Source organism: Eptatretus burgeri, chromosome 3 (genome assembly GCF_056783735.1).
Source record: "Eptatretus burgeri isolate ZD-2024b chromosome 3, Ebu_testis_v1, whole genome shotgun sequence".
NCBI lineage: Eukaryota > Metazoa > Chordata > Myxini > Myxiniformes > Myxinidae > Eptatretus > Eptatretus burgeri.
The window spans coordinates 127403453-127427097 of NC_140963.1; the positions used below are offsets into that span (position 1 = coordinate 127403453).

Below are 23645 nucleotides of genomic sequence, written 5' to 3' on the forward strand. Positions count from 1 at the left end.
CATCGAAACTTCCTGAAACTTGGCGTATATATGTAAAAATACTTTGTGCAGACAGTAACCATCTCCGATTTTGAAAATTCCTCCGAGAAAAAAATTATGACGTCAAACTATCTCCGCTAATGGAAATCACCAAAAAAATTATCTCCGAAACTAGGCAAGCTTTTTGAATTCTTTTTGCGGGAATCGAACAGGGCATTAGCAGAGATGAATTACCGCAAATATGATGCATCACTATGACGTCATATCAATTTTTATGACGTAATTCCGATTTTTTGAGTTTTTTTTGTTTCACAACCCAGAGTTTTCATCGGATCTTGGTGAAACTTGCCATGTATATGCAGAATGCCCACGCGCAGGCAGTAACCATCTCCGATTTTGGAAATTCTTCCTAGAAAAAAAGTTGACGTCATAATATCGCCGCTAATGGAAATCGCCTGTACCATTATCTCCAAAACTAGGCAAGCTGTTTGAATTTTGTTTGCGGGAATCAAGCCGGGCATTAGCACAGATAATTTATCGCAAACCTGATACATCACAATGACGTCATATTCGTTTTTATGACGTCATCCTTAAGAGGACGAGGATCTTAGCTCATTTGAGTTTGTTTCTTTTCTTTTTACCAAATATGAAGGCATTTTACTTCAATTACAGTTAGGCCAGCACCAGGTATTAATCAGTGAGAGCAATTCAATTACAATACATGACGCAATTCCTATTTCCGTGAATTGATTTCATAATTGGTGTTTGGTCTAGCCATTCTTTCTATTTCTGCATTATGGTTAAGATAAATACCATGCTGATTTCCCCCATATATTGATTTTCCCTCACAGTTAACTTATGATTCCTAATATATAATATTGACCAATCTATCGATCAATTTAATAACATGGACCCTCCTTCAATATTATGTAAGTACCTCAACTTAATATATTATTTCGATTAAATTCTCAGTAACTTTTGTCTCTTTAATTTATGGATCACCTCATGTCACGAGGTCCATCGCTACAGTGATTGATAATATATCAATCAATCAATACAAGTTCTCAATAACCAATGGTGTACCTGACTGTGATATAACCAATCATTCTGGTTTTTAATTTTACTGCTGTTCCAAAAGTGCAGACTTTGCGAGACTTATGTAATAAAGGTTTCCCAATTTGTAATTCCAAAACAGAACGATATTAAACTGAACACTGGATGACTGATGTGCTGCCAAAATCAATCAAGCACAAAATGAGGTTGTATAAAAAATTTTTCATCAACCTTCAACTGATAACGAATCTAAATTCAAACAATTTCAAAACAAACTTAAGCTGTTGACTACAAATCAATACCAAAAGAATCTAGTCTTTAATCAATCCATTAATTATAACCAAAATAAACATGATGGTTCGAATACCATGATGAATTGTAATGGAGAAAAAGACGCAATGAACACAAAAATATTGCGCCTCCAGTGCTCTCAATGAGTTCTTGTTTTTTCTTTCTTTTATGAGCTGAGTGTAAAAGTAATTAACTGACTTACCATACACAACTTCCATTAGTTACCAACTGTTCCCCATGTTTATGTATATGACAAGAAAGCCGGTGCATGCAAACATTATCACGAGTATCACTCGTTGTTCCCATTGACCAAAAGAGTATCCCCATCACTGCCATATAGGTCAAAGCATACTGGTAATTCAAAGCTAGGTTGCACATTATTGCATTAATTAACAAGAGTAATTCGAGTAATTGTACAAAAGTAGCATGGCTATCATTGTAGTCACAGGGCAATCCTTTTGGAAGTCTTTCTCGGACTCCCAGCTCTGCGAACTCCCCCATCGTGAGAGTGGGGTCCACGCCACTCGGCCTTGACATTTTACAGCAGTGCGAGTTACCGAGCTGCATAACTTGAGATTGCTCCTGACCACACTTTGGCTGCAGAGCGTCCATTTGGGAACAAAAAGCTTGACAATATGGTTAAGAGACACAAAATTTCTCCAAACAGTTTAAACAATACCAAATTCTCACGTTGTTTCATCGATCCGATGAGCGTCCATTTCTTTTCTAGTCAATGGAGCTGAAAAATCTGAAAAATAATCTGTAACCAATCTTTCTCATCTCCATAACCATTCAGAATTCCATCAACATTTTAAATCTGACATTGTCCATTTCTTTTATCCACTTCTCTCTCACTTATACAGCAAAATGCTGCAATATCCCATCACCCGTCACCGTAGATCTATGTACTTGATTTGACTCCAGCCATCTATGCGCTTGCTCTGATCTTTTAAATACAAATCCATTCCTTTATCAAAACAAATAAATACAGTTTAATCCTCTGTTTTTAAACAGGTGTACAAAAATTGTTGAGTCATTTGTCAAAGTTGAGTCACAAGGCGAATGGCATTCCAAATTGCAGCTCAAAACACTGTCCATGCATGTAGCTGTCTCTTTTGGAACCCCCACCATGCTCCAGATGACCGTAAGGTTCAAAATCCACCTTTGGAGTGCATTATTTATCCAATTTCTCTGAAACAGCTTTATGGTCTATCAGTGTGACAATAAACAAATTGTAGTCCAATTAAACTTTATTCATGAATTAACCTGATAAATAGAGGCCCGTTTCAAGACACCAGAGTTGTTTTTGCTTTCTGCACGAGTAAGCTGACTTGGCTTGGCTGCAAGCTTGCAGATCAATAGGCTTGGCTTCAAGGCTTTAGAATGTTGTTGATGATAAACATGCTGAGGCTGTGGGTCTGAGAAGCACCAGCCCCGCCCATCAAATGCATTTTTATTTTGCTAAGTGTAGAGCTTGCAACATGTCTTTGTCCTGGTTCTTGGATGTGTGACATTTAAGAAAAATGGACAAGTCTCAACAACATATCCATCCAATCACATTCATGAATCACTATTTTAACCCAAATTTTTCTTCACTTGATGTATTTGCTTCACAGATCAATTTTAAGAAGTATTTCCACTGTTGATATCTCGTAACATTATTTCATGGCAATCTTGCAGCCATTCCATTATTCTCATTTGAGTTAACATTATTTCATTCAAATATGTAAGGAATTTTGCCTGCTTGAATCGATATCCTCCTCTGATAAAGTCCATGCTTGTTGCTGAGCATCAATATTGGGTGGTTTGCCATTGCCTTACCAGCAGTAGTTTGGGCAGGAATTTGTCTTTAACATCCATCAATTTATGTCATCCATTAACTTTAACATTCACAGACTAATGAAGACAGCACGTCTAGTTTGATGTCTATCTAAGGGATCATGCATGCATTAATGAATCGCCCTATGTGCTAAACACCGATAGGGAGTTTGGGAGATGGTTGTGACTTTAAACTTCACATTTATCTGGGAATCATCTGTGTGGTCATCACTTGATAACTACAATTTGAGAGGGCAAAAGGATTGCCTATAACAAGTTTGTAATTAACTGATTACTCTCTACCAGAGTGCCGATGGAAAATTATAATTCCTCGTTCATCACAAGGTACCAAAATCATACACAACTACTTTACAAATCACTTTAAAATCATTACAAATCACATTTCTACATTTCGATCACATTTTAAGTACAATGGTTACGAAATTTTGGAAACATTTCTCTCGCATCACCGAGCACGGCATGCGCATTCCAACACAGTAGCCACCACCCTCACAACTTTGCGATGAGTAAAACAAAGACACACACACACTTGAGAGACGCGAGGTTTTTTTATGACGGCACTCAGTCACAGAACGAAGTCTCACATTCGTGGAACTCCTTGTGGAGTTCAAACTACTGAAAGAAAATGAACACCGTTTGGGGCTGGAGGCATTAACCCCCCTCCCCCTCCTTTGGATCTGCATATTAATTGAATGGGGGGTTTCAGTACTCATAAATCTCTTCGAGCAGTACTAACAGCTGCTTGTGAAGCAAGAGCATTTTCAAGAGAAGGAGCAATTCTTAAACATAGCTTGCAAGGAGGCTAGTATTTATACAAATTAAGACATCAGCTCGCTGGGCTGAGCAATTGGAGGCAATTTCCCACTGTTCATCATTTTAAAATCCTGAGCAAAGCGCTATTTAATTAATTTTGTCTCATAATGCCGGCGATAGACAGTCTATTAAATGGGCCCTCGTTCAGAATATATTTTGCACTCTCAATTGTCATTTCACAATTTATCAGCATTTCTATTTACAAACCATGGTTCTCTGGTGTTTCCAAGATCCGTATGGCTCTTCCACATGACATCAACACACATAGCTACTCCACAGTGTGTCTGAGTGCACCGACTCCTTTTGTCCTTTTCAGAAATACAGCTTTGATGCTCACACATGGGACACTTGCTTCAGCGTCTATCCAAGGGATGGCACACACATTTATGTCCTTTCCTGCCTACAAAACATAGAGATTCCAGTTTAGTGTTGGCCCATGCGGCGAAATAACCTGTGACCTTGATGTTTATTAGCACCAAGCCAAAGTGGCCTCTCGATATACAATGTTATCAAACAGTGAGAAAGCCCGAGCTTTAATCCAATTTGACTCCCACCATGTAACCACAGCACGATTGAGGGAATTCTCACACGGAACATACACTCTTCCATTTGTGCATCATTCAGCCGTTCTCAAGGCACTCAAGACACTCTAAAATTGTCTACCCAATTGTGGGAATATTTAAGATTGCACCGAGACACATGTGCACATCATGCTTTAGTTGTTGCAATATCACTTCTTCCAAGACATTCATGTATGACATCGTACAGTAATCTTCAGTTCCTTAGAGCCCACAATCACTTCTAATTCAGATGTTCACCAAGATCAAATTCACACACACCACCTCTCTGTCTGGTCTTAAAGCACTCTCAACGGCATCCCCCCTGCACTCCAAAGAGACTGTACCACAATGCCAAGGCTCTGTCTTTCAACACAAGCTGACATATACACAGTAATTTGTGTACACGCCAAAGATGCAACGACGTGTGAGGAATCTGTCATCATCGTTTTTCCTCTCGAATTGACATGTGCACTTTGCCTCATTCAAAGTCTTCATGGTGTACGGTGATGACCAATCCTTATCTCCACTTTCCATACTTATTCATTCCCATAAGCTTCACAGTTCACAATACACAACAGAGCACGATATATTCCAGTGAAATGTACTGGACTCGCATATGCTCCATTTCAACACTCACTTACTTTAGGTAAATAACTCAAATAATACACTTGGTACTACATGCAGATCAATGCAAATCAGTGCACATACAAGAGTTCTGTCCTTTCAACTTATGACTGAAACAAATACAGTTCTTTCAACTTGTGCTTAAAAGACAATAAATTTCATGCTTTTGCTCTTCAGCTCAATTTATCCTTCCAGGTTGGAACACCCAACTTATGTCCTTAACACAAAACTTAACATTTCCAATCATATAGGATTTACAAATCCGTAACACCTCCACACAATAACAATGCAACAGTTTCACAGCAAGCAAACTTCCAGTGAGCACAATGAACAAACAGAAATCCAAAGAGTTAACTCGACAAACATTCGTAACATTTATTCGTTCTCCCCCTTGGGGACTTGAATTTCTTAGTGAGCAAGGCCTCCAACCCTCTCTTGTGGGGGGGGGGGCTGAACCCCCTCTTAGGTGCCTCCAACCTGTGTTAGCATGGCAGAGCCTTCAACTCTCTGTTGGAGGTCTCGAACCTCTATTTAAAACATTCAAATGCACAGGATAAATCCTGTAATCTTAAGTGGCCTCCAACCACTTAATTTTAGGCCTGTCACAAAAGGTTCTCCTTTGTATGCCACTCCTATCAATGGAGTACCACATTACCCATTTGGCTGAGAGATGCAGCATCCAATCTGAAGTAAGAGCAAACATCTTAGTTCGTGGCCACTTGCTTGCTCTTATGCCAAACGATGCTGTTTGTGGTCCCTGTTCAGGCACCAAGATTGTGGTGGAAAATAACTCGATTTTCCACAAGTTGGATTAACATATCAAAGGAGAATCTTTAATTTCGTATATATGAAGGAAGAACGTTCAATGATTCACTGAAACAGAAGCCCAAAGTAATCCCTCTTACACACAATTTGACATCCAAAAAATGGGAGGGTGAGTCATTTGGCAATTCAACTATGGGATGAGCTGTTAGGCATTCGGCAAAATAACTCAAAACTGCAATACGTAGCCACTTTGGGTGGGAGGGAGAGAATGACGCACTCATGGCAAAAGTTTTGCAGTGTTAACAACCAACAACCAGTTCACCCTGTTTCTTTGCAGTGAGCAAGCAAGACCTTTTTTCAATATGTAGGTCAAAAGACTGTCGGGAAAAGGGAAACATTACTGACAGCCAATTCAACTACAGTAAAAAAAAAAAATTATAAAGTACCAGCAACAATTCAACAAATGAATATAATTGAGAATACTTGAATATAATTATTTTTCTTCCACACCAGCTAAAGGTATTCGAAGCTCCTACATTTCATTTCAGCAAAAGTATAAGAAGCTCCTACACAATTTCTGGAAGTTCTTGCAACTTCAATTGTCTTTCCTACTTCTTTTTTTCATGAAGTGAGACTAACCAATCACAAATGAAGATAATTATAGAATGCTGTTATTGGAGATGTGCATGCAGTTTGTAAGAAGTTGATGTTTATGTTCTGGTATTAATTCTGGTATTGTAGTCAGGTTGCTAATTTGTTGAGTATCACTATGTGGCTACACTACACGAGTAATCAAGTACTGTTATAACCAGTGGAGTGTTAGGAGAAGCTTGAAACAATAATTGATGAAGTGTAAAGGAGGCAGTGATGTAGGGATTGTTATGTGACAGCAATACTGTGAGCTACTCTTGAAATCAACATTATCCATATCTTGTTTAAAACCTTTTTTGGACAGTAGTTTATCATCCCTTCATTGCTTTTTTATTTGTCATAAATTTTTTTTTTATACACTTGTTTCTGCTATTTTTTTATAATGTGGAATAACAGAATGGTATGGTACTCAGAGGATACCCAATCTTGGAGTAAAAAGTGCCAAGAGATCTTCGTCAGCAATGTCAAATCGTGCATGTCTTCCTGCATGTCCTACATAACCCTGACTGAATCTTGCAGCTCTGTCTTATTGATCGTTTCTTAAAGAACAACATGGTATTCATGGAATACATTGATACCCTGCACAGTCTTGAGAAGGACTTTGTGCGAGCGAACTCTTTTGTTTTTTAAGGTTGTTTTTTTTTGATCCAATATGGCTGCCAGACCACGTGACCAATGACATCTTTATCAAACCATATTTTCCATGGATAGTTGATTAATTAGTTAATTTTGCATTCATCGGTTAAGCGGTTTCTCCGATGAAGATTTTCAAAGATTTTCCCTTCGTTCCAATATGGCTGCTAGACCATGTGATAGATGATGGTCATTTTTTATGAAAATCCTGTTCAAATGTCGTCAATCGGATAAATAGCCTGGTGTTGGCTCAGTAGTTAGGGTGGCGGCTTGGGATCCTTGGGTCCTGAGTTCAAGTCCCGTCGGCCGCTGAATTAATACACCAGGGGGTTGACTCAGCCGGTCATCCTTCTGAGGTCGGCAAAATGAGTACCAGTTCCAGTTTGTGTACTGGTAGAGCGGCACTGCATCAGCGACACAGTCGCGCTTCAAGAAATGATAGCTACCCCGGCGGCTAAGCTGCCATACGACCACCACCAATCGGATAAAATTGAGTATATCAGAAATTTGGCCTATGTTGACCTTTTGGTCTGCGTTGACCTCAAAAATAATTGGTGGTTCAATTCAGTGAGCTGATATGAAAATCCTGTTGAAATTTCAAGTCTATCAAATGAAAATTGACAATTTTAGAATTATCAGCCTATGTTGATCTTTTGGTCGTTGTTGACCTCAAAAATTGTTGGTGATTGAATTCAGTGAATGAAATGCATATTCTCTTCAAAATTTAAGTCAATCAGATGAAAATTGACAACTTTAGAAATTTGGCCTAAGTTGACCTTTTGACCTATGTTGACCTATTAGTCTATGTTGACCTCAAAATGGTTGGTGGTTGAATTCAGTGACTTGACATGCAAATCCTCTTTAAAAATTATAGTCAATCATATGAAAATTGAGGATTTTAGAAAATTTGCCTTGTGTTGACCTTTGGCCTATGTTGACCTCAAAAGAGTGACCGCTATATCACATGGTCATATAACATGTGGGTAAAGTTTCTATTCCTTCCGCTGAATGGTTTTCTATGTTTGCTTTGAACAAAATGCAGACACATACGACATACGTATGTATGTCTGACCACTAGCGATCGCTTTACCCTGCTTTTTGCTTCGTGAGCGCAAGGTCATAATGTCTTCATCCAGTCTCAGGGCACACAATGACCTGCACTTAGAAATGTTCAAAATCATTGCTGTGGATTAAGAGCAGAGAGAACAATATCAAAGTGATCATGCTGAAGCCTGATGTACCGAGCCATCTGCATGACATTATCATGCAAATTTTCATCATCATGTAGTGCGGAGTACCTCACCCAATCCATACTCTCGCTGTTGTTCACATACACTGGGGGTATTCATCAAATGTGCCCCGAGTAGGAATTTTGTTTTCTGTACCCCAAGTACCTGCCCTGTCCATACGAGAAGCTCTTATGTCGGCTTCAACACTGGACACACCAATGGAAAGTATGAATTGCTCAATATCAGACATGTGTGCGACAATTTCAGAACACACAGCTCCACGTTGTTGTTGCGAGCTAGTGATGATATGTGAAAATGAGTGAAATAAACGGTTATCTCAGATTAACTGAACAATGACCACTCCACTCGCCAAAATGTGCTATGCCAAAACAAAGATGATCAAGGAACATTAAATGTCAGTTCAAATATTTATTCAATTCAGAGTTTGATTGGATATCCCCTGTTCGGGCTGTTCTGGACGATGCCAGATGCCCATGTAAGTAGCGAATCTGACACCGAGAAACCGTGATTCTAGAAGGTTCTTGATCACGTGCGTCCCGTGTGAAGCACTCGTACCTCGCTATTATTTTATTTTCATAAATATAGCACCGAAAAACAAGGGATTTCCCGAGGCAAGATATTTCTGCTGAAATTATTTGATGTCCAGATGGTCAACATTGGCACAAATGCGTAGCGGCCCCGTCCCCATCCACCCCTCGGATCTCTGTCGATTATTTTACAAAGGAATGTAGATCTCTTACTCTTCGTGGAATCCTTTCAAGCTATTAACATTACAACACCAAAGGATGATGCACGAGGTAAAACTCTGTCGGATGGTACCACAACCAGTGCCATTGATGGAGGCAGCTCGGAAATATACCGGCTGAAAAATAAAACATGAATTATGAAGGACAACATTAATTCCCGGGTTTGACAGATGTTGTATTTTTGCTTCTTTGTTTTTTCATTTTTCCCATGGTCTGGAGAACTTAAAAGTGATCCCTGCCTTTACAATCAGCTGAACAAACCAAGTAGATTCTCATATGTAGCCAAAACCACTTTTTAGAGAAGATATTCCAACTTTAGTTTTGTCTGAAACAGATGGGAGCGGCCATGTTTTTCCGCGCCATCCCTACATAGAGAGTACGAGCGTACTCTCTGATATATGGTACAATTGCACCGGTAGGAATCAAATACCTTTTGCATCTATATTAATAATACGAGGGTGTTTATCGATCCTTTGTCCCATCTCGTCTCTCACTGCTTTGCACATCATTACCAAACATTTGGAAGCATAATTAACAGTCTGTCAATTACCGGGCGTAGTGGCGTGCGCCTGTAATCCGGCTACTCGGAGGCTTGGGTTGGAGGATCGCTTGAAGACGGGAGCTCTGCACTGGGCCACGCTATGAGAGGGTGTCGGGCAGCCCGGAATCATGGTGAAACCTAATCCTTATCCCTGTGTCGTAAGAGGTGACCAGGGTTGCGTCAGGAAGGGCATCCGGCGTAAAACCTATGCGGATCATAGCGGATGATCCGCTGTGGCGACCCCTAACGGGAGCAGCCGAAAGATGAACAATTAACAGTCTGTCAATTCTGCTTCAGGAATGTAATCTTACCTACAACCTTTATTCTGTTTGACCTTATCAAAAGTAGACTTTTGTTGAAGTGGTCGCAAAGTGGGATGACATCACAGCATTCTGGTGAGTGGTCCTTTAAGTCCAACTATGGTTCACTTTGTCTGGGCTGGCTGGCTGTCTGTCTGTCTACAAACGTAAGTTTATGATCGAAGAACAACTTAATTTCAATTCAAATTAACAAATAAATAAATTATTTTGGCTCTGATTTTGTCCCGATCGCACATGGGCAGAGAGTAGTGATAATATATGTATATATATATATATATACATATATATATATATATATATATATATATATATATATATATATATATATATATATATATATATATATATATGAAAAAATATATATATATATATATGAAAAATATATATGACTGTCTACCTGTTTGGCAATCAAACAAAATTGAAAATCATTCCAAACAGGAAACTTACTGTTTTTAAGGACATCATAAAGGACACAAACAACAAGTACTAATAACTCATGTAATGTGTTCAATGAAGTGGTGTGAAAGAAGCTGCATCAACGACAGTAAACTTCTGGAAAAAAATTTCAACAAACTTTAAAATCTTTCTTTTATTTAAATTTAATTACACACTTGAACATTAAAGAACACACATCGAGTTTTTTTGGTTTCTTTGCACTTTCAAACCCCTTCTGTTTAGCAGTACTCGGACAAAATATTACAGCATTTTATGTCATCCTGGCCAATCAAATTTGCTGCTGGCAGACCCTGTCCATGTCCTTGTTTCTCAAGACTGTGTGGGGAAAGGTATTCGATGAACTCTCTAGTTGTTATTCTATGACCCATATAAATTCCCATCACCTGTCCTTGGCAGATGTATCAACTTGTAAATAATAAAGGTGTTGAAAGATTATGGAGAAATCAATAGAGAGACATGTAATGCGAGACTTCTGTGAATTAGCAAATTTATTTTGATTTTTTTGCTTTATATTTTTCAGTGTGGGAAACAGTTTGAAATTTATCCAAGACATGAGAACGTAAAGGGTCTACTTTTTTGGAAAAATGCTGAATAATTTAACATCTACTCGTGGTGTGGTGACATATGCGTCTGGTGCTGTAGTAAAGTGAGTTGTGGTTTACCATTCCTTGCTTTTAGCTGTGGCCGCCGGATAGCTCTGTGAGTGAAAAGAAGGCCGAGTGTGTCAGTCCTTCCATCCGGTACATAGCCTCTGCCCTCGCCAAGACTTCCAGACTACCTGCTCGTGGTACACCACGGTAACGGTGCCCTTGAGGGCACCGGCTAAATGTCTGGAGGATCTCGGAGTAAGTTTGTACCCTCGAGTTGTAGTGTGCATGGTCCTCTGGTGTAAGGACATGCTTTTGCACTCACCAACCCAACTGGGGCAGGTGGAGCTCTTTAGCCTTGGTTGGCAGTCCATCCAGGAGAAGAAAACTGATTGCAAATCCCCCTGCTGCCTTGTAGAGTATTTCTCTTTCGTCAAAGGCTAGGTCCACAGCTGATATTGTAGTGGCGTCAGGAAGGGAATCTGGTCACAAAAACATGCCTCAAACATGCCTTTTGGCAAAATGGGGACCTGAGTTTGTACTTCCCCATCTGGGTTCATTGCTGTGGTGACACGAGGCAGTGTTGCTGCATTGTCCAGAGGGTACAGGGTGTGTGTCTTAACAAGTTGGCACTTACTGCCTGATAGTACAGGAACCCCAACTCAGTCATAGCATATTGGAAGGTTGCTCTATCAGCAGATGGATAACACCCTGTCTGCATTTGTGCCATATGGCACATGGATGGGTGTCCCTGAAGCGGGCTGCGTGGGTCACCCACGAGGCCACTGGACTGCTGGTATTACGGCATCAGGTCATGTAAGCATGCTGATGTCTACGGTTGCTGTGGCATATACCATGGGAGTGTTGAAAAACATTTCACTCAAGCCCTGCATACTCATTGATGCAATGCTCTCGTTGAAAAACATTTCACTTTGCAGCTGCAACTATTGGGAATCGAGTTCAGATCAGATATGACTGAGCTATTTTGTCGTGCCATCTCTCTGTCTATATTCTGTCCTAGACTTGACGACTGTCTGATAACAGAAGTCCTCTCTTCAACCTATTTTTCATCAGAGGGACTTGCATTTTTCGTTGTTAATTTTTTGACTTGGTGGTGTAATGGTTAGATCGTCCACTCTGGTCTTTGGTATGACTCGGCAGGGGTACAAACCACCAACCTCTCATACTCAAAGACTAAAATGGTACGTATTGCTTGGTTCCTTGATGCTCAGCATTTACTTGGATAGAGCATGGACAAACAACCATAGGTTGGCAACCATAGTGCAGGTTTTGATGAGCTGAATAGCCTCCTCCTGCAATGAAGTTCCTTTTAAAGGAACTCGTATTGTAACATTAAAGGGACACTGGAGTTTGGAATTGATGAATATATCCTGAACTGTTTTTTTTTATTGTAATCTTTTGTAAGTCGTTGTTTTTTTAAACAAATAATAAATTGCATTTTTGGATATTCATGCTTCCATGCAATGCTGTACCATAATTTTGGTGGCGTCGAGCAAAAGGATGTACCAATTTACAAGCCAGTTAGTACAACAAGGCTGAACAGTGCAGCTTATTGATTAGTGGGTGGGTGAACGGAGCACTGTGTGTGTGTGTGTGTGTGTGTGTGTGTGTGTGTGTGTGTGTGTGTGTGTGTGTGTGTGTGTGTGTGTGTGTGTGTGTGTGTGTGTGTGTGTGTGTGTGTGTGTGTGTGTGGTGTTGTTGTTGGAGCTTGGCACCTTCTCAACTTGAAAAACCCAATTTTCTCTTCGGGTTTTCCTTGTTGTGGAACGTTTAGTTGTTCCATTTTGGGGGTTTTACAGGAAAAGACTATCGGCCCATTGACATATTCTGCGTTGTGATTAAATGAGATATGCAATTTAATTTATTTGTTTTTTGTACACACAGTCGAGGCTTATGGAAGAGCTAGAATTTGTACACTGAATGGATCAGGACAAAAGTACCAATAGAGAGAAGGGGAGGGATACCAACAATAGAATTGAGGGCCAAGACAGGGGCAGACTTTGATGAACAATGAGTGTGGGGAGAAATGAGGGGCAAGAGAGGATGAATAGGGTTCACAAGGTGGACAGAGAAGGAAACTCTTTGGAGATAAACTTGAAATTTGGAAAGAGGAGGGATTGGGGTGGAATAGGTGGGGGAGGAGGAAGGTTGACGAGGGTAGAAAAGATCATGGTTTTGGATTGGGGATTATCTGAGATGGTGGTGAACAGCTGTCTTGAATACCTGGAAGGAAGAATGAGATTGAAGATAATGTGAAAGTTGGTGCCATAGGTGGGAGAAAAGAGGAATGAAAGAGTGAAGGTGAGCAGTGATTCTTGATTTTGGTAGTTTTACCAAAAGGGAGTTGCTGGCAGACCTTAAGTGCCCAGCGGAAATATGGGGGGGGACATTTCGTAGACAGAGCGGGGGGGCAAGACCGGAGAGGAGATGATAGAAGACAGAAAGATCACCGACCTGCCTGCAGTGAGAGAGTGAGAGACCCAAAGACTCAGCCTCATCGCGAGAGATGCCAATGATCCGAAATGCCTTGGTTTCCACAGTGTGAAGCTGAGAAAGGTGAGAGGCGGGAGCACCAGCCCAGAGGGGAGAGCAGTACTCCATCAGGCTGCAGACGAAAGCTTTGTATGTGGTCAGGAGCTCAGGTGGGCCGAGGAAGGACTTTGCACGATGGAGGATTCCCAGTTGGCGACTGGCTTTGGAGGTGAGGTTTGAAATGTGGCTTTCCCAGGAAAGGTCATGGCAGATAGTGAGACCCAGAGGCTTGAATGAAAGGACTTCTTCCAGAGGATTGTTGAGAAAGTGGATGGGGGGGTTTTCTAAACGGTCCTTTCGAAGAGACATAGTGAGAGTGTGAGATTTGTCCGGATTGAAAGACATGTTCCACGTGTTGGACCAGTTTGTGATTTTATCCAGATCTGCAGAGAGCGAAGAAGCTGCTGCTTGCTGGTCTGAGGGATGACAGATGGTACGGCAGAGGGTGGAGTCATCAGCAAAGAGATAAAGAGGATTTTCCAGAGAGTCGGAGAGATCATTGATGAAAACCATGTTTGCTGTGTGTTCCGAGATCGGTTTTATTTCAAATTTTGTGCTATTTGGTGAGTTTTTGTCGGTTTTGTCATAATGGATTTCCCCGGTCTGTCCCCCACTCCTCTGACAAGGTCGGCGACAGAGACATTAAAATGAGCTCCGACCGACTGACCGATCATCTGTCCATGCACATTCGTGTGCATGACATCTCAAAAACCGTTCTACATTTTGCTTTCATCTTGTAAATATCGATTCCTCGTGACGTTATCTCAACCTGTTTCGATCACGGCTGTGATTGGCCGAATTATGTTGCCATGGCAACCATCTTGGAAACTTGGCTTGTGTACGCGATATTTCAAAAACCCATTCAAGATTTCGTTTTCATATTACAAATATCTATTCCTCATACCTCCCAAAAGGTGGGGCACCTCGAGTATCAGCTCGTTGTTTCCTTTGCTAATGTCTCCATTTTCCAAATGCCAAAAGGATATCTACATATTATATACAAAATAATTAGCAGAATTTTGACCAGCATCTCCACAAGTCCCCATACATTCTCATTTTCTTCCCTTCATCTCCCCCCCCTCCCCTCACAACCCCCTTTCCTGTTTTACCAGTCTCCTTACAACCTCCTGTAGCCTGACCGTTTTCTCATTTTCATTTTGTCAATTCCTCTCGTGTCCTTCATCAGTATGAAATATCATCTGCCTTCACTGGTGTACTTGCAAAAAAAAAAAAAAAACATTTTCCTTCACCATGAAATCATGAGATACCCCAGATTGTCGACGTGCCCTGTACTGTACATGCTTCATTTGTCTTGCTGACTCACGACCCCTTCCTGCAACATCGACACACCTTGGCTTCACTGAGATTTTCAGATCTTCTGTTTTCTTCTGCAGCTGGTATACCACATGTGCATCGTCACTGAGCTCATTTGCAGCCCTTTGTGAATATCATGTCTCCAATAGGCCAAAGCTACTAACATCTTGTTTCATTGTGTCTGCATTCTTTTTGAATATTTATTTTTATGGTTGACCTCAACATGTGTGTGTGAGATCTCCTCAAATTTGTGTTCTTATAACCATCTTTTTACCCTCAACTCATGGATTTTACTTTATTGCAATTCTTTAATCATTCCTTTTCTTCCTTCTCTTTATTTTCTTTTCCGCATTGCCGATATAATACTTGATCTTTGTCCCTGTCCTGGTTGTAGGTGTGACCCGAGAGCTCCAGCTGAGTGATGGAGATTCCCTGGTACCCGCAGCGCTGCTTGCCATTTGTGTGGTGGCAGCTTTTGTGCTTGGCGCTGTGCTTGCAATCCTTCTTACTTACTGGTACATCGCACGGCGAAGGCAACTCCCGCATGCTACTAAGGCAGCTCCAGAGCCTCCGTCACACCTCTACAGTCCTCCTAGCCTTGCACTTCCAACCCAGGCAAAGACCCGCTTCCTAAATGGCCCAGTGAACTCAAACACACCCTCTGTGATGCTCCTGTCCACTTTGGTTCCTTCAAATAAGCCACGGTCATTAGCACATGGGTTTGGTGTGCGGCCTAGTGAAATAAGTAGTGATGGCATTCCCTTACCTCTACCTCCTCCACCACCTGACCTTTCTGGTCTTCCCACACCAGAGTCAACACCTGTTCTACAACCAAAAAGCAGTGTCACTGTTAGTCCCATTTGCAACAACCGTGCTCGAAATACAACATTGTGCAACAATACTACTAACATAACAGCAGGTGCTCCAGGAAGGTCACAGAGATCTGCCCGTGTTCCTCGTGCACTCATTTTGCCCACAGAACGTCCACGCAACTTTCCTAACTATGAGTATCCAGGCTGTTCCTCAAAGTCATCACCAGGCCCCGTATGCTGCTACTTGCAACATGGGTGTGGCCCAGGGGAAGGAGAGTTATCCCCACAAAGCCCAATTCAAGCTGAGCACCAGAGTTTGGTTGCTGACCTTGCAGATCACCACATTGTTGAGGGAAAAATTCTGACACCAGAATCACCACCTAGTTCTGGCCGTTCATCCGCAGAACATCCTCCACAGGTTCCATGTCGAGATGTGTCCCTAAAACGAACTCCATCTCGACACACACCCAGCAGGCGAGTGGATGTTCCCACGCAAGGAGGCATGATGGAACGTACACCTGGCTACAGGCCAAGCTCCCTTTCACGACGTAATGGTCGGCGGCAACCACCTACAACCGTGCCCTCATCATATGGTGCATCTCAGCTACCACGTGGGTCTTCAAAACACACGAGTTTTCGCCAACAGACAACCACAGCCTTTCCCTCACCAGTGCTCATGCGCACAGACTCAGGTGAAACTAGGCTTCTGTCTCCTCGAGGTGCACCCTCTGGGGAGGTAGTTCGGAGGGATGTGGTACGAGACAAACCTGCCACCCAGGTTGAGTCACTGCGGGTTAATCCTGTAACCTCTGTCGGCAGGCACGGCACGGTTGAGTCAGCACGTTCGTCGAACCAAGGCTGTCGAATTGCAGACCGAGTCATGCCTCCAATTGCAGTTGCAATTCCTGATATTGCTGGTAAAGGGCGAGTATGCATCGGCACCACTGGACTGCCAGATGGACCAACAGAGACCTGTGAACTTTAATGGCCATTGGTGACACTGCGAACTTTTGGATAAGGTTCTCATTCTTTCACTGCCTCACCTGGTTGGTGTAACGGGGGCATGTACCTATATCTGTGAGCCTGTTATAAACACTAACAGACATTGGAAGTTTAATATCTCTGACTATATTTCTTCTCTTTAATTCTGCTGTGTCTTTGTAGCTATCTTTCCTTTATTCTTCAATGTCATGTTACATAGTCTTCCAGGGACCATTCTCTTTTCTTCTCTCTCTCTCTCTGAGCTTCCATGTTTATTGCAAGAGGTGTTTGCATTTGTTTTGCTCTGGTTTTCGATTCCCTAATTTGCAAAATTAATTTTCTTGAGAGTAAAAGTTTTTTTTTTTAGAATGTGAGGGGGGTAATGTTGCAGAAAGGTGACTGCAGAGAAGTCCAATTGGCCCATGAGTCTTGGCTTCTCGCATCTTGCTTTCCAAAAGATGCGAGAATAGGTGGCTTGGCTTTACGGACGGCCTTATTCACCCTGAGGCTTATATTTTCTGGTAGTTTTAAATTGTTAACTAATGGAAAACTACTCTTTTCACTCGTCACTATGAGTTACTTGGATAGCAAAACCCAACCATTATTTTTTGATCTGCTGCCACCGCACTGTCTATTTTTTTTTTTTTTTTTTTTTTTTTACAGGTGACCATTTTAAATATCGTGAAGCGTTCAGTGAATATCACAAGAGTTGGTCCTTTTAACGGACCGTGTACAAACATTCTCCCTTGCAGTGTCAGCATCTTTGCTTTGAGCAATTTTTTTCTGTATCCTCGACTTGACCTCTCTACGTGTACCAATATCTCACCGCTGGGTTTTTGGGGCGAGCAAGCAGAATACCACCTGCGGCTCTTATGAGAGGTGACCCGTCATCTTTTAAGCAATTCGTGCAGTTTGTTTTTAATTGCAGGCGTGGCAAGACCTTTGGCTTACCTGATGCCAAGCACATGGAAACCACCTCAAACCCCTTGACTTACCGTCGGCCGTCGTGCACTCACCTGTCCAGAAGTGTGTGGATTCAAGCATTGACACAGACTCATGCCGTGCTTTGTGTTCATGCGTGTTGATGCGGAAGCAAGCTCGCACTTTTCCATTCACATCACTTTAGTTCACGATGCGGTAACATTGTGCCTGTAACTTTGTGACCATGCAGCAAGAACTAACCGCACTCTTTGTGCGCGGCCTTCACGATCAGTTTCTGAACGGCCCCTTACCTTTGGTTGATCAGTCAAGCAAGATGTTGCTTTTCTCAACAACTTGGATACACAATAGGTCCACACAAGTAAATAAATGTCTAACTCGCGTGCAGTTTTGTATATTAACAATTATTTGCATCCACACACCTTAATTGGCAGTCACTCAGAAAGAAAGCCTTTGGAGTAAGGATTGTCAGGAAATTTTAGATTTTTGCTGCGTGATGAAAGGTCAGCCGTCCTTTCATGAAGAGATCCAAGAGCTGAAAGACTTGAATGCTTCGTTATAGTTGAGCCTTTTTTCCATCACCGCTTGAACTCTTTTGTCGTTAAGTATTCTCGTTATGATGACACAGCTTTGTACTGTTTATCTTCACATTTTTCTTTCAATGCTTCTTGGTATTCCAGATGTTTAGTCCCAGCAGCCCGTGCCTGTCGATACCATACCACTGTGCATCTGCGATTGACAACTTGTACGCATGGGGTGGGTCCGTTTCGTGGTGTTTACATGCCGAGACTTTTTAATCTGTTGTAACAATCCCTGGTCCCAGTTTTTCCCCTCCAGCCTTCCACCTCAATTTCTCCCTCACCCCCCTTTTTGCCTCCCTCCTTCCCAACGTCCGACCATATTGTCACAATCACATGTTCTGTGTACAGTTCGTACGGCCGGTCATGCATTCCCTTGCCCTCCTTCCTGGTCCCATCCCACTACCTTCCCGTTATCCCCAACCTACTTTGCACCCATCTTGTGCTTTGTGTGACACTAAATAAAGGGGGCTGCACTTGAATCGATGGTCTTGTATTTCACCTCCACCGCTCGCCATCGCTCTTTCGCCAAAACCTTACCCTCCGACAAACACTGTTATCGATTTTTCCCTTGATTCGTAGATCTTGCGGTCGATGTTAGCCGCCAAGAAAAGTTTACCCATAATAACGGGATATCGATCAGACCTTCTCATTGGAGAGAGTTTTGCAGCGTGTCTTGATGAGAAGGTATTGTTTGTGATGGGTTGATCGGTTGCCTCCAAGCCCTCTCTTCCTTTATTCCCCCCCAAGGTGGCTTCTCCGTCATCAGTTTTGCCTTCCCACGTTCTCTGTGCCATGTGTGCATCTCTTCCATTACTCTGTATTGCATTTTCTACTCCTTCTCCTTCCTGCTTGCTTCTGGGAAATAGCAGCTTACCGGTCCAAGTCCAAATTGGACAGCCAGGTGACTGTAGTCAGGTGGATTGCCTTACATTCTTCGTCAAATTTCCTTAGTTTACACTCGAAAACGCAGCAAGCAACGACTTTTTTTTTCCTCCAGATCAGATCAGAATAGTTCTATTCAGTTTTTTTTTTTTCACTTTGCAGAGAAACACTGTTTATAAAAATACATGACAAAACAACATTATCTGAGACAGATAGCTTCAATGTCAGAACAGAGCAGTACCAGCACCATTTGTGGAGTAAATTTCCAATGGGGGCAAGGACGCTGTGCGCTTGCAGCTCTTTTAAGGGGCAGAAAATCATATTAAACCCATCGTTCATCCCATTTTGATTAAAGTACCGGAGCTTGTAGCTCTTTCAGAGTAGAAACAGATAGGTTTGCGTGACGTTCCTGCGGTGAAGCAGTTTTAAAACCATCTTTGGTTAGCTGCCTGCTTACTGCCTCGGCCTGGCCTTACCATAGGGGGGTCGAAAAGCAATGGTGATTGACGTTGTGGAGGGTAAGAAGCAACTGGGGATTCCCACAGGGTGTTGCTTAGGGCAGCGGGCTGGTATCAGGAAGATAAGGCTGCCCAAAGACGAAGAAAGAAAAATGTTCTCATTCCGTTGCTCCGAAGATAAAAGATGCTTTTTCTTTTTGTAACCTTTTTTTCTGAAATGTTGAAGGTGACTTTCAGGAAGTACTTTAGTCTCGAACTTCTCGGTCCGTGAGTCCGCACCTTGACCGCTCGCTCAGAATAGATGCTTGAATGTCATCTGGGACTAGGAAATGATTATGGAACCACACAAGTGATGCACTTCCCTCCATCCATTTCGTTCACGCCGAGTGTGGCTGCTGGTTGAATCATGGTTGGAAGTGTGACTGTGCCGCTGCAGCAGTGCCCCATGAAGGTTAGGGCAGGAATTTGAAATTTGTTCAGGGTGCTGCCGATATCTCACCGATTCTTTGCGAAGTCCACCGTGGGATCTTTAACGTCCACCGACTGATGTCGGCAGGCACGGGACGCCCGATTCAACGTCCATCCAAGGGACGGCACACACATTGATACTTGACAGTTTATAGCTGGGCCGAGATTCACCTGCAGAAGTCTACAAGCCACAATCGATTGCAATTTGCAGGTGAATGTATGATTGATGCCACAGGTTGTCACATGAAAACACAAAAGAAAATCCAAAGAGTAAGTTGCCCAAGAAATAGGATTTTAGTCGGTGATTCTTCTGTTTCACACAAACTATTGACATCTTCGTTTCTCACTGCCTTGCCGGTTATGAACATGCAATTGTGCAGTTTTGGTCCAAATATCCAGTGATTTCTCTCCACAATTCAGCCAAGCTGCTTTATTTGTCACAGTTTGACCTTGTATTTTCTCCATAAGCCCATTTTGATTTCGATGTACCATACTCTTTACAGAGCGTTTGTGCTGCCGAAGCAGTTTCTTGGCAAGGGTTATTTATTCGGGGTGGTTTGCCATTTCCTTCCCAACGTTGTTTGACCATTCTCTATCATCATTTTAAAAATGTTGAGCAATGGGGGAAGCAGCACATACCATTCTTTAAGTCTTTGGGATGACTCGGCCATGGTTTGAACCACTGACCTCCCAAACTCAGAGCGGACGCTCTCACCATGATGCCACTGGATCTGGTATGTAAGCCCATGGAACCTAAATAATATTCATTTCTGAGCTTTGTGCACTCCAAACCATGATTTTGAGTGTTGCTCAGCCTCTTCCACCATATTTATGTGTGCTTGGGACCACTGTCCAGCTGACCGAGTCATGTTTCCGAGACTTTAGCATGATGGACCACAATGTGCTTGTAATTTCAGTAGTCATGGTACCATCAATTTTGGGCAGAGCAGGTGTACTAATCCTACACAATTTTTTTACAGCAGATGGAAATTGACTATGATACCGTTCTTCTCGCCACGTGCCAAACAAACTGAGATCGATTGCTACTGAAAAATGAAAGCTTTGATTGATTTACAAACATCACACGTCCAGATATGCTCACCCTACTTTCTGCAATCTTTTGTTAATTTCAACCTTTCGTAACCTCTTTACCTTTTACAGCAGCTGTTTCTAAACTCCCTCCCCTCCCCACTCTCTTTCTCACCCTTCCTCCCACTTCCCCCATCTCCCCCTACTCTCTCTGTCCTCCTCCCTCTATCCACCTCTCTTCTCCACCACTCTCTTCACCCCCTCTTTCCTCTCCTCCTTCTCCCCTCTCCCCTCTCTCCTCCCTCCCCTTCTCTCTTCCTACATTGTACTCAACCAGATATATTAAATGGCTGTTAAAGTGCTCCCCTTCCCCTCCCCTCAAAACACACATATATATATATATATATATATATATATATATATATATATATATATATATATATATATATATTGTTGTTGTTGAGGAACTCTGGGAAGGATTCAAAACAGCATAGCGTTTACCTTGTGTAGGTCTTCTTGGGTTGCTTTATGCAGCTTCTTTGGCTGGAGGAGTTTGGGAGGGATCATTTGTTTATATACTCCGAGCCACCTGGGTTTAGTTGATTAGGTGAGAACTGATTGGCTTTTCCCTCCATTCACAGGTGAGAGATGTGCATGGGTCTTTATATATACATATATTTACATATATATATATATATATATATATATATATATATATATATATATATATATATGTATATGTATAAACAAATTATTATTAATTATCACAAAGCAAGGATGGTGGTACAAAATGGCTTTTTTTAAATGTTGAGCTATTTAATGCTCACAACCTAAATGTGGATGGTATCGGCATTTACAGCTGGCTTTACATCTGCTTTTGAAGGCTGTCATGCTCTTACATGCAGCTCAACTTGCTAACGCTTCATCAGAATTCCAGTTTTTGGTTCATTCTGACCATGCCAGGGACCTCCCGCATACACACTGCCAACTGCACTATCTTGCTGCCTTTAGGATCACATTCAGGGAGCTCACATCAAGATAAGCATGCTCTTGAGAAGCAACAACCTCATCAACAGTGTGGGAAAATGTTGCATCATCCTGAGTAGGTTGAAAGTACAATTGTGCAGATGTCTGATATCATAATGAAATGGAGGCCTGTTAATAGTGTACAAACTGGAAAATGGTAAGTTTGATGTTGAGGAGAAGTGGTGGTGCGAAATGAACATGGTGAATTTCTTCCGGTGCTCCAATTTTCTTTGTATTTACTTGTAAATGCCCCCATCAAATTTGTTGAAGTGTATAAACGGCTTTGGCAAAATGGGAATGCTCGATTCATCACACAGGCCCTCATTGATTTTGTGTGCGAAGCTGGCTCCAGCATGTCGACCGTTTGTCTTATTTTTGTTTTGTGCTGGAGTGGATTACGGGAGGAACTATCCAAATTGAGAATCCCCTCAAGACCAGCATGACGGAGTGTTCAAAAGCAGTACCATGCTTTATCCATGTTTGTTTAATTGAGAGTCTGTAATATTATACACCAAATTTGGCATGGTGGCGATGACGAAATCAGTTACAAAAGGACATACATACTGTAGTATTGTATTATCTGATTTAAAAAAAAAAATTCTGCAGCATTTTGACTGTGGTACAGTATAATGGAAGAAATTTGAGCATTTATTCAAAAAAAAATTGTGATGTCGATGAAGTTAAATTTGTGGAAAGGTAGAAAAGGCAAAGCACAATTTCCAAAATTCTTATTTTTGTAAATCCACATCTTGAGTTTCCTTTCTGTCTGTGCACCAATACACTTTTTCGTCAGTCTGTATATTTTTTTGTTTCATATGATGTCTTTGACTTTGCACTGCTTTGGTATTCCTGTCCTGTCGTCCTCGATGTTGCTTGCTGTCCTTTCCATGCCTGAGGAGCCTTGTGTTGGGATTACAACGAAGGGAGCGATTGAGAAATATTTTGTGGAACATCGGTGAACATTTTTCTTGAGAGAAAGGATTTTCATGTTATTATCGATGTAAATAGTAGCAGGGCGGGATACAGAGGACACAGACAGTTGGGAGAGTGGATTGAGGCTTTGGGGGAGGGCAGGGGGGGTGTTAGGACTAGCGGCAGTGGGTGTGGGGGCTGAGGACTTTGGTGTGGAGGGGTGAGGACTTGGGGTCGGGGGAGGTTGAGGACTTCGGGTTGGTTGGGTGGGGGTCACTGCTGATGTGCTAATATTAATGCACCCTTGTGGTACTTTTTAAGAATCCACATAACCCCACCTTTAACCTCCAACTTCGTTTTTATTGTTAATATTGTCATAGCACCTTCTTGAACTGTTACAAGAATATCCCCCAAACAGCCAGACGCCAGAGGGAAGAAGACAATTATTGGCATAACAGAACAGTTATTACAACGATTGTTGTCAGAGTGGCCTCCTGGTTGCCTCATTACTGTAGCGTAGCTGTGCCGCTGATGCTGCATCCCTGGATATTTGGCAGGAATTTGTAATTTTTTCAGCGTGCC

General features: G+C 41.9%; 1 protein-coding gene across 23 annotated transcripts in view; it reads left to right on the top strand.

The window, feature by feature from the left end:
- The window catches only part of LOC147030935 (semaphorin-6B-like), a 768963-nt gene extending 750196 nt beyond the window's left edge, over positions 1-18767 (top strand). For all 23 annotated transcript variants that reach the window (XM_085875514.1, XM_085875517.1, XM_085875513.1 and 20 more), the window contains one exon: positions 15370-18767. In XM_085875514.1, the coding sequence (XP_085731640.1) occupies positions 15370-16772 (1403 nt within the window). In that variant the 3' untranslated portion in view covers positions 16773-18767. The remainder of the gene's footprint in view (positions 1-15369) is intronic.
- Positions 18768-23645: the final 4878 nt, after the last annotated feature.